At 42.4% G+C, this 21,227-nt stretch overlaps 1 protein-coding gene across 1 annotated transcript in view; it reads right to left on the minus strand.

Annotated features, from left to right (window-relative positions):
* Positions 1 to 6,847: 6,847 nt before the first annotated feature.
* The window catches only part of LOC309492186 (uncharacterized protein), a 202,022-nt gene continuing 187,642 nt past the window's right edge, over positions 6,848 to 21,227 (minus strand). The window contains exon 2 of the mRNA XM_082161067.1: positions 6,848 to 8,673. Within this exon, the coding sequence (XP_082017193.1) occupies positions 7,301 to 8,673 (1,373 nt within the window). The 3' untranslated portion in view covers positions 6,848 to 7,300. The remainder of the gene's footprint in view (positions 8,674 to 21,227) is intronic.

Consider the following 21,227-nt stretch of genomic DNA (forward strand, 5'->3'; position numbering starts at 1 on the left):
AGCAGCTCTTCGTTTCGTTCAGCGGACGTTCCAAGGGACTAGCCGCGTCAAAGCAGAGCCTATCCAGATGGATAGTTGACACCATTGCGCTGGCGTACACTTCCAAGGCTATGCAGTGCCCGTTGGGTGTCAGAGCGCACGCCACGAGAAGCATGGCTTCATCGTGGGCCTGGCCAAGTGGGATTGCCTTGCAAGATATATGTATGGCGGCAGGCTGGGCCTCCCCGTCTACATTTATAAGGTTTTATAACCTAGAGGTTCCCGCCTTACAGGCCAGGCTGTTGTCGGTCTAAATATACCAGTACTGTCTGTTCTGATGCTATCGGTTCAGAATACTGTGTCTGCTGAGCACTGCTCGATGAGCACTGCTCGATGAGCACTGCTCGCTGTTTAAATATTCAGTAGTACAATTCCTACTAGGGGTGGAACGGTACACAGAAATCACGGTTCGGTTCATACCTCGGTTCAGACATCACGGTTCGGTACGAGTTCGGTACAATGGAGGGAAAGGCAAAACAAAAATGCAGAAGGTAATTTTTTGTATTGTGCATGTCTCAGGCTGTACCACCTAGTGTCATACAGTCTCTTCCCTGAGCTAGCTGCAACAGCCTTCTCTGAAGTGTGTAAAGTAAGATGTAAACAAAATAAGACAATCAGCTATAAAACTGGAAATAAAGCATCTCTTATTTATGTGCAGACGCACGAGCGTAAGGGTGCACACGGCAAAAATGTCATCATTGCGGTGTGGGCGGTCGTGTGCGTTGGGTAAGCAAGGCCAAATTTCGCGTGGCGGTGTGCAGTGCGCGGCTTTTTAGTAGTCCAAAGATGCACGACTTCGAGCCGAATCTGGCCGAGCATGTACATCTCACAGCACCGGCACCCAGTTCTTGCGTCTAAATTAGTTGCTTACATTAACAAAATGAGCCTACAATAGCAGACATAAGCCCTTTAAATAAAAATAAATGGCCATGTTTTATAAAAAGGTTCACAAAACTAAATAAAAATGTTTAGAAATTATGTAAGATAACGTTAATTTAGTTGTAGGTTACATTCTCATATCCATTTTTCAACAAGGAATAATCTGGTTTACTGCTTGTACACGATTCTTTTATAGTGTGGTTTTGGTGTACTAAAATAAACATTCACGAGTGTACTTTACTTCTCACCGCTGATTCCTGATGATTTAGAGGACAATTACACCGAGTCGCACCCTGTCGTTTCAAAGAATAGTACACCGGCGAGCACGAAGTATAAATGCCTCGTCCATTTGGGGAGGCTCGTGCTGCGGAGGCAGGCGAAATGGGCAAAAGCTATGGGCGAAAGTATAAACAAACCTAGTTTAAGGCAGGGCTACAGATTAGGTGTCCCTAAAGAACCCGCGTATGCCAGCCGGGAGACATAGTCCCTCCAGCGTGTCCTAGGTTTTCCCCGGGGCCTCCTCCCGGTGGGACATGCCCGGAACACCTTCCCGGGAAGGCAACCAGGAGGCATCAGGAACAGATGCCCGAGCCACCTCAGCTGACCCCTCTCGATGTGGAGGAGCAGCGGCTCTACTCTGAGCTCCTCCCGAGTGACCGAGCTTCTCACCCTATCTCTAATGGATCGCCCAGCCACCCTGCGGAGAAAGCTCATTTCGGCCGCCTGTATCCGGGATCTTGTCCTTTCGGTCATGACCCAAAGCTCATGACCATAGGTGAGAGTAGGAACGTAGATTGACTGGTAAATCGAGAGCTTCGCTGCTTTCTTCACCACGACAGACCGGTACATTGACCGCATTACTGCAGAAGCTGCACCGATCCGTCTGTCAATCTCCCGTTCCAGCCTTCCCTCACTCATGAACACCTTTTTCCGGCTGAGAACCATGGCCTCGGATTTGGAGGGGCTGATTCTCATCCCAGCCGCTTCACACTCGGCTGCAAACCGTCCCAGTGCATGCTGAAGGTTCTGGTCTGATGAGGCCAGCATGACAACAACATTCGCAAAGAGCAGAGATGAGATCATGTGGTCCCCAAACCTGACACCCTCCGGCCCCTGGCTGCGCCTAGAAATTCTGTCAATAAACATTATGAACAGAACCAGCGACAAAGGGCAGCCCTGCCGGAGTCCAAAACAAACCGGGAACAAGTCTGACTTACTGCCGGCAATGCGAACCAAGCTCCTGCTCTGGTCGTACAGGGAACGGATAGCCCTTAGCAAAGGGCCCCGCCAGGGGTTCTACCAGTCCAAAGGCACTGTCGCAGAGGCGTGTCAGCCAAGACAGCCCCACAATATCCAGAGACTTGAGGTACTCAGGGCGGATCTCATCCACCCCCGGTGCCTTGCCACCGAGGAGTTTCTTGACTATCTCGGTGACTTCAGCTTGGGTGATGGACGAGTCCACCCCTGAGCCCTCAGCCTCTGCTTCCTCAATGGAAGACGTGACGGTGGGATTGAGGAGATACTCGAAGTATTCCTTCCACCGTCCGATGACATCCCCAGTCGAGGTCAACAGCTGCCCACCTCCACTGAAAACAGCATTGGTAGGGCACTGCTTCCCCCTCCTGAGGCGCCAGACGGTTTGCCAGAATCTCTTCGAGGCCGACCGGTAGTACTTCTCCATGGCCTCACCGAACTCCTCCCAGGCCGATTTTTTGCCTCCACAACCACCCGGGCTGCAGTACGCTTGGCCTCTCGGTACCCGTCAGCTGCCTCAGGAATCCCACAAGCCAGCCAGGCCCGATAGGACTCCTTCTTCAGCTTTACGGCATCCCTTACTTCCGGTGTCCACCACCGTGTTCGGGGATTGCCGCCTCGACAGGCACCAGCTCCGAGTGGCCGCGTTGACAATGGAGGTGGAGAACATGGTCCACTCGGACTCAATATCTCCAGACTCCCTCGGGATCTGGTTGAAGCTCTGCCGGAGGTGGAAGTTGAAGATCTCTCTGACAGGGGATTCGGCCAAACGTTCCCAACAGACCCTCACAATACGTTTTGGTCTGCCGAGTCTGTCCAGTTTCCTCCCCCGCCATCGGATCCAACTCACCACCAGGTGGTGATCAGTTGACAGCTCCGCCCCTCTCTTCACCCGAGTGTCCAAGACATACGGCTGGAGGTCAGATGAAACAACCACAAAGTCGATCATCGACCTCCGGCCTAGGGTGTCCTGGTGCCATGTGCACTGATGGACACCCTTATGCTTGAACATGGTGTTTGTTATGGACAAGCTGTAACTAGCACAGAAGTCCAATAACAGAATACCACTCGGGTTCAGATCCCGGGGGCCGTTCCTCCCAATCACGCCCCTCCAGGTGTCACTGTCGCTGCCCACGTGGGCTTTGAAGTCCCCCAGTAGAACGACGGAGTCCCCAGTCGGAGCACTTTCCAGCACCCCTCCCAGAGTCTCCAAGAAGGTCGGGTACTCTACACTGCCGTTTGGCCCATAGGCGCACACGGCAGTGAGAGACCTATCCCCGACCCGAAGGCACAGGGAAGCGACCCTCTCGTTCACCGGGGTAAACTTCAACACATGGCGGCTGAGCTGGGGGACTATAAGCAAACCCACACCAGCCCGCCGCCTCTCACCATGGGCAACTCCAGAGTGGTGAAGAGTCCATCCTCTTTCAAGGAGTGTGGTTCCAGAGCCCAAGCCGTGCGTGGAGGTGATCCCTAGTGATCTCTAGTCAGAATCTCTGAACGTCACGCACAATCTCAGGCTCCTTCCCCACCAGAGAGGTGACATTCCATGTCCCTAGAGCTAGATTCCGCGTCCAGGGATCGGGTTGTTGAGGCCCCCGCCTTCGATCCACTATGCACCGGCCCTTTACGGTCCCTCCTGCAGGTGGTGGGTCCACGGGAGGGTGGCCCCACGTCGCTCCTTCAGGCTGAGCCCGGCCGGACCCCATGGGGGGAGGCCTGACCACCAGGCGCTCGTGTGCTCGCAGAACCGCTCTTAGTCTGACCCATCAGCTAGGACCTGTTTGCCTTAGGAGACCCTACCAGGGGCATATAGCCCCAGACAACATAGCTCCTAGGGTCGTTCGGGTACTCAAACCCCTCCACCAAGATAAGGTGGCAGTTCAAGGAGTTTTTTTTTTTTACTTGTCTTTTTAGTTATTCATTGTACAGCACTTTGGTCAGTTTTGCGCTGTGTGTAAATGTGCTTTCATAAATTAAAATTACTTACTAAATTACTAATATAATAAACATAGAATTACAAAATATATACAACTTACATTGAGCTGTAGAACCAAAAAGGTTCCTCATAATAGGGTTTCTTGCATCCGGCTCATTTGAGCAAACACTCAAAGCCATGCCAGTACCTCTCTAAACACTCTTACTTGTCTCTCTTAACCTGCCTTTTAAAAATATGAATGCTAGTAAACTCACTTCACTTGGTAAGAATTCAAAATTTTTGTAGCATTGTGGCTAAAAAAAGCACCACCTGATCTTTTATGAATAACTGTATAATGTGCCGGAAGATTAGCATTAGAGGATCTTAATCTACGATTTGGAACATATCTTGACAGACAGTCTGAAATGTATAAAGGTGCAAGATTGTGCTGAGTTTTATAAACAAATAAAAGAACCTTAAAATCTATCCTTTGATGAACTGGTAACCAATGTATTTCCATTAAAACCGGTGTAATATGTTCTCTCCTTTTTAATTTCATTAATACTCTGGCTGCTGCATTTTGTATCAATTGTAACTTTGCTATAGAGCCCTTAGGTAGGCCACTGTACATAGTATTACAATAATCAAGATGAGAAAAGATAAAAGCATGGATGAGTTTCTTAGCATCATCCAAAGATTAAAAAAGGACGAATCTTGGCTATATTTCTCAGATGATAAAAACAAGTTTTTGTCACTTGATTAAAGCTGCAGTAGGTAACTTTTGTAAAAATTTATTTTTTTACATATTTGTTAAAACTGTCATTATGTCCTGACAGTACAATATGAGACGAAATCAAATTCAATCAAGAAATCAAGCTCCTCTGGATCCTCCCAGTGGTCCTATTGCCATTTGCAGAAATACACCGCTCCCGGTAAGAAACAACCAATCAGAGCCAGGAGGAATGTCTTAGCAGTGTCAATCAAGCGTGTACGCGCTGATCACACCCCTCTCTTGCACAGCGCGTATCGTCCGTCATTCAAAATCAAGATTGCCGGTGTGCCGCAGCTCTGCTAATGAGGGACAAACAACCAAAACTGCCAATTTCTCGAGTGGCACCAGCTCATACAACAAAGACAGGTAAACGGAAAAAGACCGATGACGATAAACAAGCCCGTCGGAGCCCATTGACTCAGTGTCAAAACTCTAGCCGCATAACATACAGATAAAATGTCACGCACTGTGCAAAACAAACCATTGAAACCTGCTTACTCACTGGCTTGTCATGTTGCTGAAATAATGTACTAGCAAACCTTATTTAGCATTACACATCGCTAGAATAATTGCTTACATACTGTAACGTTACCATTATATTATCTTGCTAGCTATTTGAAAGAGTGCAACGTTATGAAGTAACATTACATGTATTCCAAAATACGTAATGATTTGAGGACCAAGTTTGAAGTCAAAGTATGGGCAGGCCATAGTCAATATAAAGCATATTGTTGATGTTTCGTCCCTACCAGTGAATGTGCGATAACTGTTTATCCGTCATCGGTGGTCCTGTTTACTAGCCTGCGCGTTCACGGCAGGCTCCGTTGTGGTGGGGGAGGAGCTGTGGAGGGAGGGCTGTAGCGCAGCAGAGAGCAAGGGGGAGTGACCTGTAAGCTGTGCTTGCTCAAATTTTCAGGCTAAGTCAACGTTTTCTAAAAGTTCCCTACTGCAGCTTTAATATGAGACTTACAATTCAGGTCACAGTCCAAAATGACACCTAGGCTCTTTACTTCTTTCTTAGATTGTAGGGCTAAGGGACCCAATCCAGCTTCTAAGGGACCCAATATAAGAATACAGATGTTCTGAGGCAGAGCAGAGCATAACACATGTGATGGTGCAGTTAACCCACAGGAACAGACACATTTAATTTTGAGAATGTTTACACACACACACATTTAATTTTAATTTTGTGTTGAAAATAAGAAGAACTGTGTTGTCTAATCCATGCAAAATACAAAAATGTAATACCATCTATATTAGAGCATGTGGCATTGCACAAGATTTTGGAAATCGTGCTTCATATTTTCTAAACCAGTATTTATTTTCAGTTGAATTTTCTGATTGGCCCCCCCGACTGGATTTTGGTCCACCCCTGACTGGTTCTTGGTCCCCCCCTGACTGGTTCTTGGTCCCCCCCTGAATGGTTCTTGGTCCTCCCCCCGACTGGTTCTTGGTCCTCCCCCCGACTGGTTCTTGGTCCCCCCTGACTGGTTCTTGGTCCCCCCTGACTGGTTCTTGGTCCCCCCTGTGCCCACCCATTTATAAAATCCTGGAATCGCCCCTGCAATGAAGTAAAAAAATAATTCCGCTTGGGGCTTTTGGAGATTAACTGGCATAAAGTTTGACATTCGCAAATTTAGGGACCATCTATACAGTTACATAAGATTATTGGCATACACGTTTCTAACTTTGGTATTGATATTGACTTAATTGCCGGTCCGGTATTGACTTAATTGCCGGACCGAGGCAGCAACTGTAAAAGAATAGATATAAATAGAGGAAGTTTGAGGCCATTTCTCCAGGACCAGCGTTCAGCATAGAGGACGCGCACGGCAAGAGCGCGCAAGTGTTTTTTCAGAATACTCAGTTCTCCTGTTATTTCAGTGTTGTATTTGCATTAAGGTGAGGCTATCTTCGATTCTCAGCTTATTTGTCATTTTTAACTTCACATAATTCTGTATTTTATTTAGACGCGTTGCTAGATCTCTTCCGTGAGCACTTAACCTTATAAAAAAATAAAAAAAAAAATAAAAAAAACCATTCCTTCCCCTTCCCTTTAAAACCTCACTTGTCGGGTTTATGCTACTCTGAATAATGCCTGAACTTTGTTTTTTGAGCACTAATTGCGTTGTTTTTGCCTCTTCATGATGACTCGCTTAATTTTGTCCTAATCTGTAAGTCGCTTTGGATAAAAGCGTCTGCTAAATGACTAAATGTAAAATGTAAATGTAAACTTCATTAACATTTGAAGAGAATGACTTACAGTCACAAAACCAAAAGTGTTCATGTAGGGGTCAGGCATGATGCACTCCTTTTATATTTTAGGTATTTATTCAAGTAAACTGTCAAATCATATGTAAATATTACGTAGGGGAGAGCAGGGTATTCTCGTCGCTTGATAAACTTAAGGTTGAGACACTGTAGTCTGTTGGACTATTTTAACGATGCATGTGGTGATGTGGTTTCTCCACTGCATGGATCTTCATGTGTCGCTTCAGCTTATATTTAATAGAGAAACTCTTCCTGCACTGATCACACGTGTGCGGCTTCTCTCCAGTGTGGATCCTCTCATGTGATCTCAGATGTGATGGCTGACTGAATCTCTTGTCACAGTGTGAACACTTGTAAGGTTTTTCTCCAGTGTGGATCCTCTCATGTGTTTTCAGATGTGATAACTGACTGAATTTCTTGTCACAGTGTGAACACTTGTAAGGTTTTTCTCCAGTGTGAATCATCTCATGTGTTTTCAGATGTGATGACCGACTGAATCTCTTGTAACAGTGTGAACACTTGTAAGGTTTTTCTCCAGTGTGGATCCTCTCATGTGTTATCAGACCTGTTAAGTGTTTGAATCTCTGGTCACAGTGTGAACACTTGTAAGGTTTTTCTCCAGTGTGGATCATCTCATGTTTTTTCAGGTTTGATGACACACTGAATCTCTTGTCACAGTGTGAACACTTGTAAGGTTTTTCTCCAGTGTGGATCATCTCATGTTTTTTCAGGTTTGATGACACACTGAATCTCTTGTCACAGTGTGAACACTTGTAAGGTTTTTCTCCAGTGTGAATTCTCTGGTGCAGTTTTAAATTGTACGCTGTAGTGAAAGTCTTCTCACACTCAAAGCACATGTACTCTCTCACACCAGTGTGAATTTTCTCATGTGTGTGTAAATACAGCAGAAGTGAAAAACTCTTTCCACACACAGAACATGAATGTGGCTTCTCCTTCGTATGAACTATCAGGTGTGTCTTCAGGCCTGATGACCTAAGAAATGTTTTGCCACATTGATCACATGAGAACGGCTTCTCTCCGGTGTGGATCCTCATGTGTTTTTTAAGATATCGTTTGCATAAGAATCTCTTTCCACACTGATCACATGAGAACGGCTTCTCTCCGGTGTGGATCCTCATGTGAATCTCAAAATTATGTTTGGTTGTGAAACTCTTCCCACACTGAGTGCAGGTGAAAGATTTCTTCGCTCTTCTTTTCTTTGAAAATGTCTTTTTAGTCTTTGAGCAACTCAAAGGTTTTTCTCCAGGTTTGACATGATGTTCCTCCTTCACTTCACTCAGTTCTTCACTCTCCTCCTTCACTTCACTCAGTTCTTCACTCTCCTCCTTCACTTCTATCAGTTCTTCACTCTCCTCCTTCACTTCACTCAGTTCTTCACTCTCCTCCTTCACTTCTATCAGTTCTTCACTCTCCTCCTTCACTTCACTCAGTTCTTCACTCTCCTCCTTCACTTCACTCAGTTCTTCACTCTCCTCCTTCACTTCACTCAGTTCTTCACTCTCCTCCTCTTCCATCGGGTCTGACAGGAAAGAAAAAAAATATTACATTTAATTTTCAGTACATCAAAATAATTCAAAGAGAGAAATATAAAGTGAAAGGACATGAAAGTGAGCCCTGATGTAATTGTAGAAAGTAGACAACTGTTATAAAATATTATGATAATTTGATGCCTTTTTATAATTGATTATATGTCCTTAAGACTTTCCATAAACTAGGTAGATTTATCTTCCAATTATTATCTTTAAAACATTATAGGCACGAATCCTATGTTTCTTTAGCAAGAACTATTGAATATATTTGATCAATGACACAATTATCTAACATGATATTAACATTAAAATATACAATACTGCCATGTTTCGATACCAACTTTGAGATTGATATTTATTTTACTAAAATGTTTTAATTATTAATGGCCGTTCACACTAGACTTTTCCTTGCACTGACTTCCATGCATGCGCATGTGAAAGTGGGACACCAGAAACCCAAGCTCAAGTGAATTACCCTGTGAGAAATAACACAAGCGTTTAGCATTCAAGTGGAGTGGATTGTTTATTTTTACATTTTGAATTATTATTATTTGTTATATGTTGAACTTGTGTTTGTAAAAAAGCTGCCGCAGAATGTGACGTCATTTCACGGCCGTTGCAGCGTCTGTAGAAACTTCACAAGCTCAAAGTGTAGAGTGGCCATAACTTTAACTGGCTTTAAATTAACTTTTTTTATTAGCATTATCTGTGTCCTACATGTTTCACTCAACCCTGTTACTCCTGACATGATTTTCCTCCTTTTAAAAACAGAGCATATCTTAATACTGTGACACACAGGAAGTGACATCATCTGGGCTCTTTCTACTGCATGATGGGAAGACAAGAAAAAACTAGGCTTTTGATGAGCAAAATCTGCGCAGAACCGATCGCCGGTGATCAGCGCAAGATGCATGCTGGTTATAAATGTGTCCGAGTGCGGTCCGCCTTGCTCTGATGTCATGCTGACGCGTGTCTGAAACTCTCGCGAGCGCAAGGCGGCCGTGTCGGATTCTGCAGGTGCTCTCCACCGACTGATGATCAAGAGCATGATGGGAAATGACTCATTGGTTTAAACAACCGTGATGTATTGTTCTCTTTTAAACTGTTTGATTTTAAAACTCTGATCTCAAGTTTTTATGAGTATAAATTAGTGCTGTCAAACGATTCAAATATTTAATCGCGATTAATCGCATTAATGTCACAGTTTACTTGCGATTAATCGCAATTAATCGCACATTTTTATCTATTCTAAATGTCTCTTGATTTCTTTTTGCCCCATTATTTTTTCTCATTTTAATGCTCTTATCAACATGGAAAAGTGGATTGGTTTGCTTTGTGTAAATGTTTTTTTTTACAACATTGGCATATAAACAACAAAACAACATTGGCATATACTGTAGTGTTCAATTTCACACTAACAGGCTTGGGAGGGTTACTTTAAAAATGTATTCCATTACAGTTACAAATTACTTCATAAAAAAAAAAAGTATTCAGTAACGTAATCCAAGTACCACAATATGAAAGCAATTTAATCTGATTACTTTTGGATTACTTCAAGGTCAAATATTATAAAAAAAACAAAAAAACTTTCATTTATTAAGAATTTCACAGCCCTGAATAATATATCTATGTTATAAATGTGTCCGAGTGCGGTCCGCCTTGCTCTGATGTCATGCTGACGCGTGTCTGAAACTCTCGCGAGCGCAAGGCGGCCGTGTCGGATTCTGCAGGTGCTCTCCACCGACTGATGATCAAGAGCATGATGGGAAATGACTCATTGGTTTAAACAACCGTGATGTATTGTTCTCTTTTAAACTGTTTGATTTTAAAACTCTGATCTCAAGTTTTTATGAGTATAAATTAGTGCTGTCAAACGATTCAAATATTTAATCGCGATTAATCGCATTAATGTCATAGTTAACTCGCGATTAATCGCAATTAATCGCACATTTTTATCTATTCTAAATGTCTCTTGATTTCTTTTTGCCCCATTATTTTTTCTCATTTTAATGCTCTTATCAACATGGAAAAGTGGATTGGCTTGCTTTGTGTAAATGTTTTTTTTTACAACATTGGCATATAAACAACAAAACAACATTGGCATATACTGTAGTGTTCAATTTCACACTAACAGGCTTGGGAGGGTTACTTTAAAAATGTATTCCGTTACAGTTACAAATTACTTCATAAAAAAAAAGTATTCAGTAACGTAATCCAAGTACCACAATATGAAAGCAATTTAATCTGATTACTTTTGGATTACTTCAAGGTCAAATATTATAAAAAAAAACAAAAAAACTTTCATTTATTAAGAATTTCACAGCCCTGAATAATATATTTATGTAAAGGACTATACAGACATCTAGTGGCTACAGTGTGGTATTACAGATTATTTTGTTTTATTTTTAACTAACATGTACAAAAAAACAAAAAAAAACATTAAAAAATTCTACACACAATCTACATATTAGTTTATTTTAAAATAGGCCTACATGTTGACTAAAGCCGTGATCTTTCTTAATTTGCCTGACTGAACTTGGACCGTTGGCAGTGGGAGTTCCCCTATTAGGCCGCTGTCGGTAGCCTAAAAGAGGCCTAGAAATAGGGTTTCGTTCCGACAAACGGGGCACTACTTTTTCTTTTGCTCAATATGTTCAACGTTAATAAAAGGTATCCAAGCAAAAAGTTCTCCACGCATTTTCCTGCAGTTAATGAGAAAAGTGTATTTATTGGCGCACTATATTGACTGCGTATTGAGACGTCTAAAACTGTTGAGCTAGATTTTCAACCAATCAGCATCGAAAATGTAAGTAGGTCACAGCCGAAATCAAGCCAATATCACTACGCACATGTAAACAGAGGAGGACGTAAGCAGCGCATCTTCATCTGATAGCGGCGATCAAGCTCGATTAACACCCGTAAAGTGTATTCTTCATGTCGGAAAAGATGGTGGGAAAGGTCCGCAGCCCTTTACTGAAGTCCGATGGGAAAAAATCAAGCAATGTGCGTAGGAATGGCTCAAAACGTCGGACACTACGGAGCTAACGTTAGCTATTGCTAATAAACATGTTGCCCTCCTGGACAAACTGGTCTCTGATGTGATGTCCCAACAACTACGGGTTTCACCCGGCCTGCTATCGGCGTTTAATAGACGCTTGACTTGTGTGTATGTGCGTGATGGGTCGGGTTAGTGTATGTGTGTGTGTGTGTGTGTGTGAGAGAGAGAGAGTTTGCAAAAAAAAACTTGCATCACAATAAGTGTATTGTGATTGTCAAAACATTTTAGTAACTAAACTGAATTTTGACAACATGTTACAATGTTTATATGGTACAATTTCTGGTAAGCTATGTTTTTTTTTTGTTGTTTTTTTTTTTACAATTTTCTTGAAACAAATTTCACGATTTCAATTCGATTCTTGTGATTTGATTTAATGTTGACTCATTTGGATAAATATTAGGTACACAAGATAGGCGTTCATTTTTCTCAAGAAAAATAGGCTACAGACAGACAGCCCTATCAGCTGGTAGTATTATTTAAGGCTAAAAATAACTCAAATTAAATATAATGTGTTTTTTATTATAATAACAACTTTATTTAATGATATAAGTACAAATATAATAAATATGTAATATAGTACACATATTTAGCAAAATACTCTCTATAGCTCTTTTTCTAGCCAACTAACGTGCCTATATTATGGTCATTAAATGGCTTTCCTGAGTATGGATGTGTGGCGTGAGAGCGTGTGAAAAGTGTCAATTGCGTGAGTCTCACGGTGAATGCGTGAGAGTTGGCAGCTCTGTTATTGTATTTTGGCTTAATTCTATTTGTTATTCAGATTTTACCTCAAATATTACCTTTGAATTGGAACATGAGAAGTAATTGGGATGTTAATGTCTGTGGGGAAAGAAAAAAAATAGAAAGTTTAAGATTCTAAGAGAAAATAAGAAAATGCATAAACTAAAATCATAAAACTCATTTAGAAAATGTATCCAATTTAGCAAGACAAAGATTGGTTCAATTCAACGAGTGGGAGTTAGCCCCGCCTTAAAGGAGAAGTTCACTTTTGAAAAAACTTTTGCTGATAATTTACTCACCCCCATGTCATCCAAGATGTCCATGTCTTTCTTTCTTCAGTCGAAAAGAAATTAAGGTTTTTGATGAAAACATTCCAGGATTTTTCCACATATTATGGATTCCATTGGGACCCAAACGGTTCAAGGTCCAAATGACAGTTTCATTGCCGCTTCAAAGGGCTTTAAACGATACCAGACGATGAATAAGGGTCTTATCTAGCGAAACGATCGGTCATTTCAAAAATAAAATAAAAAGTTGACGTTTTATAAGCACAAATGTTCGCCTTGCTCTGTTCTGTGATGCGCGTTCGTGACGTCACGTAATACGCAATTACGTTGAAAAGGTCAAGTTTGATGTGTTTACAAATGTGCGGAAGGAGGACCATATAAACATTTTCAAATGTATTTGTGTCAGTTTATCGTTTAAAATGCCCATTTCGTGTGCGCATCCTGAGTGTTTTAATATTAAAAAGCCAAAAAGAACATTTTCTTCAATTTTTCAAGCGTGACCTTTTCAACGTAATTGCGTATTACGTGACGTCACGAACGCGCATCACAGAACAGAGCAAGCCGAACATTTGTGCTTATAAAACGTCAACTTTTTATTTTATTTTTGAAATGACCGATCGTTTCGCTAGATAAGACCCTTATTCATCGTCTGGTATCGTTTAAAGCCCTTTGAAGCGGCAATGAAACTGTCATTTGGACCTTGAACCGTTTGGGTCCCAATGGAATCCATAATATGTGAAAAAATCCTGGAATGTTTTCATCAAAAACCTTAATTTCTTTTCGACTGAAGAAAGAAAGACATGGACATCTTGGATGACATGGGGGTGAGTAAATTATCAGCAAAAGTTTTTTTAAAAGTGAACTTCTCCTTTAATAGGTGGACTCAGGGCAAGGGTGATGCAACACTCAATGCGAGACAGTGAAGCGGCTAGTTCAAGTTACAGAAGCTGCTGGTGTGATCCTAAAGAAAGAAACGAGAATTAGAACAAACAAACCAAGATTTAAATCAGAGAAACAATAGAGAAACTTTTAGATTAAAGTGCGGATTGAGATTCATCAGTCAAACGTTACGAGTGAACGTGATATTGACTGCTACGAAGAGAATACATTTTCCAAAGTTGGAAGTTTTGCCCTTCATAGCCGATGAATTGAGTTCTCTTGGTGAGTGTTGTAATTAAATAATTCTTTTTGTGTGTAAAATACTTGATAAATTGTATTGAATTACTAAATTCTGATGTAATATGCTGTTGTATGTAAAAGAGTTGACCCTTTCATTTATAATGGGAAGAGTATTGCATGTATGTGTTGAATAATTAATGTTTCAGAGTTAAAAGCCACCTCGAGTGGTTAATAGAGGTTATTTTAACGAATTTCGTCGTGTATTTGAGCTATGAGTTAATGCGCGGTCATGACGCACATGTAATACGGGCAGATGAGGCCTAAGTGCGTCATCGGAAAAATAGCTCTTTGCACATACAAACTATATGTGCTAAAGTAAGACGGAATTGCAGTAAAAGGAAAAAAAAGTTGAATGTTGTTTATATGCAGACTAACTGCTCTAATGATGTATATTTTTTGAAAGGAATGTCTAATTGTATTTTTGGCCTTGTCTTTGCAAGGTTGGGTCTTTTTCTTTCTTTCCTTTTCCCCTTTTTTCTTGTTTTTTTCCTTCTTTTCTACTTTTTGTCTTTTCTGAGTCGGATGCTGCACATTTCCTGGACACCGGACGATTTTGGAGAATTGTATGTGAATTGTCCCTGCTTGCTTCACATCGGGGAAAAAAACGTTGCGAGCGGGAACTGGCGAGCCATTTGCCCATTTATGAATCAAGAAACAAACGGAGTGGTATGATTGTGCACACATCTGAATTGAACTGTGTTGATCCGAGATACATTGCGGAAGAAGGATCTCGTGAGAGCGGCATTCGAACTGGAACTGAGAATTAGTGTTTATAAATTATATACATATAAAAAGAGGAATCTGAATTGTATTGAATTTGAGACTGCTAATTAAGCAGTACATTTTGACCTGTATTTTATTTTCTCTACTGTTATTTTTTTTTCAAATTCCATTGTATTTCATTTCAATTCATTTTGATTTTATATTTTATTTTTATTTATTTTTCTTGGAGAACGAGAGTAAAAAGGGTATTCTTATAGGGTTATCATTTGGAAGGATTGCATTTGAATTTAAAACGTTTACTTAACCTTAAATAAGCCAATTAGAAACAAATTGAATAAATAGGTAAACAAATAAATTATATACATATATTAATAGAATAAGGGTCAATTAAATTTATTAGCTTGAAACTAAATAGGTAATAAAAAAAAAAGAGAGAAACAATAATAATTATAAACTAAATAGGAAATATAAATTAGGGTTATATTAAGGTTACATTTATTTGTTCCACGGCAAATCTTTGCTGTTCTCCTGGTCATTATATATATATATTTTTTTTTCTTTCCCTCCTGTGTGATGTGATGTTTTAAATTTCACTGCTTTATCATTTAATTCCTTAATACATCATTCCAAATTTTCTAACGCAACGAGTGCTTGTCATAAATTCTTTCTCCCCTTGCTGTTAACGCAGTCTCTTGAGCGATTCTGGTCTTCTGGTCACTGGTCCAAATTTTGAAGCGGTGCACTTCACGCTCATTTGCATATTTCGCTATTTGTAAGTGAGGGTTGCATTGTCGCCGCGACGCAGGTTACATGTGGTAAAGTACGCGAACACCACGTGAGCGGTCACTACGGGAACCAGAAAGTGTCCGACTTCACGTCTCCGTTTGCAGCTCCTCCCCGCCTGCACGCGGCTACTCTCGCCGATCGGTTACATCCAGCCGCAGCCGATGTCGAACACACCTTTTAACATGGGGGTGTCTGGACAGACCGATCGGCGGCTGACTTGAAGCAGTGCATGCCGGTTAGAAATTTTGTCCGACTTGATACAGCGCCGACGCCACGTGACTGTGACGTATGCCATCAAAGTACCGGAGAGCAATTCGAGAGTAGCCGGAGAACTCAGCCAGCGCAGCTTCTCAAGAGCGGCTGCACGAGGGCTGATGACGACACAGCTGTTCCACGATTGGCCGGATTCACCGCATGACAACGATCACGTGTGTTTCGTGTTTATTCGAACACTTTTATTTCCTCTAAAGCTCTCAAATCAGTTTATTATAACAGTGAACACTCTTTTCATGTCGTTGTCATGTTATATTGTGTCATGTTTATCAAATTAAAACTGCTTAAAAAACGTAGACTCCACTTCATTGATAGTAGCTTATGTTGAACTTTATTCTTGTTCAAACAGACGCTGTATGAAGCAGTACATAAAGTATTGAATGAAAATGTCTCTGAAACATCTGTGTATTATTTGGCAAATATTGCATTTATTTCACTTCAGCTGTGGTAAAGTATGCAAACACCACGTGAGCGGTCACTACGGGAACCAGAAAGTGTCCGACTTCACGTCTCCGTTTGCAGCTCCTCCCCGCCCGCACGCGGCTACTCTCGCCGATCGGTTACATCCAGCAGCAGCCGATGCCGAACACACCTAAAGCCCCGTTCACACTGCCAGAGATTTTGTCGCTGCATGTCGCTAGTCTCTGTACTGTGAAGTCGCTTGTGGGCGTTCATAGTGCTGTCGCTCTAATGTGACTGGTAGACTGCACGTCTGGCCATATCTATACAAAATACCATCACAAGTGATATATACAACTATATCATTTTAATTTGACTAGGATTTAGGCTCAAAAGAAACAGTATGCTGTTGGGAGAGTGTTTTTATATTACCACAGCAGTGTTCAGTGGATTAAATCATTTAGCCTACTGGATTAACGATCGATCAATCAACAGATTAACTCACTGTCATACATTACTAAAACGTCATTCGAATTTGACAAATAATCAATTTTCTTGTCCCTAATAGTCAACATAATGCAGGGGAAACTATAAAATGATCTGCAGCAGTGCTAAACTTGCATCATAATTACAACACTCGAACTAAATGTGTGAATTAAACTCACTGAGACTGTCGATAGTTTCTTTTCCATGCATCATTTTATTATATCCATGTATGTGGTTACAGTCAAATCATATAAAACAGTGAAATCGCCCTCGAACTCCTGTCTTGCCTGCACTCGAGACGGTGACGTGAGCTGAGCTCCTCTGAAAGTCTTCTTTCCTATTGGTTGTCGCTCGCGAAAATCGCTTCTCATTTGCATAAAGTTGAAATTTCTGAACTTTTGTCGCGCGTCTCGTGTCGCTTGACACGCCCACATTCTGTCGCCAACGGTCACTGTCGCTCGTGTCGCCGGAAGTCGCCAGCGCTCCATTGAAATGAATGGGATCATGTCGCTTTGTCGCTGCGTGTCGCTGGCAGTGTGAACGGGGCTTAAGGCTTGTTCGACTTGAACCGGCGCTGCACAGACCGATCATTTATGAGATCAAAGTACCGCGAGAGCAATTCAAAAGCATAAGGAGGCGTCTACTTTCTATTCGCTCTTGCGGTACTTTGATGTCATTCACCGATCGGTCTGTGCAGCGCCGGTTCAAGTCGAACAAGCCTCTATTATTATGAAGCTGCAGACTCAACATCATCATTTAAGAAAGGAGGTTCTTCAGGGTCCAAGAAATGAAGGTGGTTTTGAGCTTTTGGATTTTTTTTTTATTTAAATTATACTTTTAAAGTTTACCCCGCCGGCACATGACCACCTGCTTTCCCCCTGATCATAGTATGTTTGCCTAGTCCACATTAAGCTTTTAGCCACTTTGTTGGTTGCTAATTTATCATAGCTCTCATGATAGACAGGTTATGTCATTTTTCAGGATTATTATCAATACTTTTTTTAATTATTATTATTATTTTTTTTTTATCCTCTAGGTTTTGTAATTCCTGATTATGTCGTTTGTATAACTAATCATTTTAGTTCCACAATCTGCGTGGCCCTGATTGGCTGCGGGGGTGTCCCGTACGCGCGTGGCCGCGTGCTTTGGAGGCCGATGACGTCATCGCTCGCTCGCGCCGTCTCTTCCCTCATTGAGAGTTTCAGTGTCGAGTCTTCTGAGGTGAGGAGAGCAGTTCACGATATTTCTCATATTTACACAACCATCACACACACTTTACAGTTTGATTAAGCGACAGACTCATTTCTGTATTGTTTTCATCGATCACAGCGATACTTGTGCGTCTTTTCTGGCGTCTTCCTTCTGAAATAAATGTAAGGTTTAGAAGTGGAGTTCATATTTCATATTGGAAAGTTGTAATGCTTAGAATTTAATATGATTTATATTTGAGTTAATATACTAGAAGTATATTTACAATGTTTAGTCAGTTAATTATTTACACATTTATGTGTTTACATATTTAATACAGTAAGGATATTCTGCTGAATCTGCCTCTCTGATTCACTCACGTTTATCTCAGTCTAAGTCCTTGCTTCTGATTGGTTAGTGAAGTCACGTGAAAGGCTGTTGAAGGAAGTGTTGTTGTTGTTGTGACGGTGTTCAGTAAAAGTGCCGCTTGAGAAAGTCTCCTGTCTCCATTCTACTGTTTATTATCATAAAGAGTGATCTACCACCACATACCGAACCCTCACGTTACATTTGGTGGCAGCGTGGTGATATTTTGGTGGTTTTTGCACATTTGGTGAGTTTTATTCATACGACCTGTGGATGCGGTCATTTTTTTTGTTGTGCTATCTGGATTTGACACTCTTTGAGAGCAGTGGATTACCTAAAAACTAGTGTGGAGACATTAAGGGACTTTTGTGGTATTTATTTATTAAATTTTTTTTCTACTTTACGTGCTTTTTGTGAGTTTTGGGACTGGCCATTTTGTCACCATGTCGGCTGATGAAAGTGAAACTGGGCTGCAGTCTCCCCCCACACGACGACGGCGAGATGCTAACGTTACATCAACAGGTGCTGTTTCTCTAGCTACATGCGCTGTCTCCAGTGCCCTAAAAATTTATCTTCCACCTGCTTTTAAAGGAGATGGGACTGAATCATTCACAAGTTGGTCTCGACGTTTTGAAGTGGCAGTGCAGGCTATGAGTTCAACTGATACAGATCTGCATACGGTGATGGCTTCCGTCCTCCCTACTCGCCTAGCAGATGCTGCATTTCTGTATTGGGACAGCCTTCCTTCTTCGATCCAGAAGGACTATGATTCAGTAAAGGAGAAACTCAGGGACGTTTTTGGACCAATATACTCCCTGCCATTTTTCCAGACACATGTGAATGCTCGACCTCGTCGACCAGGTGAAAGTTTGGATGTGTACAGTGCAGACATCACTCGTCTTGTATTAGAAGCCTTTCCCAACTATGACCACAATGCACTAGAGGGTGAAAAATTTCGCCGCTTTGTTGCTGGCTTGGACCCAAATCTTCAGTCAAAAGTCCATGAGATGGGTGCGGAGGATCTTGAGGACGCCCTGCGTATCGCCAGCCGCTGTGAGAGGGCACGTGCAGCGCTCCAACTGACAACTGTAGGGTCTCCACACTCTCAATCTTCAGAGCAGGTAGCTATGGTTCGTCCTAAACCTACTGATGATAAGCTTTTGCATGCAGTTGAGCAGCTGACTCTTACTGTCAACAGCTTACAAAGTGAAGTACACCTATTAAGAGAGAAACACAGTTACCTGGCTCAGCGTCTGGACTCCCAAACTGAAAGGTTTTCCTCCGACGATGCTCGATACAGTGCGCGCAGTGTCTCTCCACAACCCTATTATAACAGACAACACCGCAGAGACAATTACTCACCTGAGCAGTATCATGGTCGTGATCCAGGGTCCTGCTATGACGGTTGTCCTCCTTCCCCTGTTACTCAGAGAGACCGTCAATGGCATGACAATGACAGACGTGACCGGCATCGCTCTCCCTCACGCCAGTCCTATCAGTACTCCAGGTATGGTCGCCATGACAAGGATGATACGAACAGATACAGACGCAGCCCTAGTCCTGCTCCACAGGGAAACAGGGATGCCAGTCCACACGCTAGAGGTAGTGTTCGTTTCAAGTCTCCTGAACGATATCCGCACTCTGACTCCAACCGTCAGGGAAACTTCCATTAGCTGCTGTTGAGGGGCAAACATCAGCTACTGTCTCACTGCCCCAGAAGGATTCCCCCAAGTTAATGCCTGACAAGAATGACTCACACTCTGATGATTCTGTCTCTTCTACAATCTTGGCTATTGTTGAGGGCATTGAAGTGTGCACTTTAATTGACTCTGGTTCTACTGTTTCCATTGTGAGCGAAGATTTTCGTAACTCTCACCCAGCATTGAAAAAACGCCCCATGACACCCTCCTCTCTGCCAGCTCGCTCAGTCGATGGACAGTGCCTGGACATTTTAGGCAAGTTAACGATTGGTATCAGACTTGGACATCAGGTATGGCAACAGGACTTTGAAATTCTCAGAGGTGCTTGCCAGCCAGTCATTCTTGGGTTTGATTTTCTGCGGAAACACCATGCCCTCCTTGATATAAACAACAAAATGCTGCAACTTTGGGACATGAAAATTCCTCTCCTGCCCAAAGGACATGAAGTGGCCGCCTGCTGTAATGTGTCTGTGCTAGCGCCCACTAAGATTCCAGCTATGAGTGAAACCCTCATCACAGCCTGTGTGTCAGCAGCTACACCTGCTTCTCCAATGCCAACTGACTATTATGGTGTTCTCATGCCCAACCCATCGTGTGACATCATTGTGGCACATTCTCTCAGTGAGGTTCAGAATGGTACAACTGTGGTTCGAATCTTAAATCCCTCCAGAGATGACGTTGAGCTGCATTCAGGTCAACACCTGGGTGAGTTTCATTCGGTTTCATCTGTTGACGTCATATCAGGGGAAGGGACAGGGTGTGCAACCTCCCCCGTGCATGATATAGCTCCATCTGTCCAGATAAATGACAGCGACCTGTCACCTTACCAAGTTCAGTCTCTGAAATCACTGCTTCAGAAATACTCAGCAGTATTCAGTAAACACTCAGAGGACAGAGGTCGCACTAGCATCATCAAGCATCAAATCCGCACTGATGAGGCCACACCAATTAAACAGAGAGCTTACAGAGTGACACCAGAACAGAGAGCTGAAATACAGACTCAAGTTGACAACCTGTTAAAGGCAGATGTCATTGAAGAAAGCTACAGTCCCTGGGCTGCGCCAGTTGTTTTGGTGCGCAAGAAAAATGGCACATGGCGTTTCTGCCTGGACTATAGAAAACTTAATACAGTGACAATCAAAGATTCCCACCCTCTTCCGAGAGTCGACGACGCACTGGATGCTTTGTCGGGCTCTGCCTGGTTCTCCACAATGGACCTACAACATGGCTATTGGCAAGTCGAGCTGCAGGAGGAAGACCGTGAAAAAACAGCATTCACAACAGGTAGTGGCCTTTATCACTTTAAAGTTATGCCAATGGGTCTCACCAACGCTCCAGCCACATGCCAGCGCTTGATG

This window comes from Leuciscus leuciscus (genome assembly GCF_965113295.1).
Source record: "Leuciscus leuciscus genome assembly, chromosome: 1".
NCBI classification, from domain to species: Eukaryota; Metazoa; Chordata; class Actinopteri; order Cypriniformes; family Leuciscidae; genus Leuciscus; species Leuciscus leuciscus.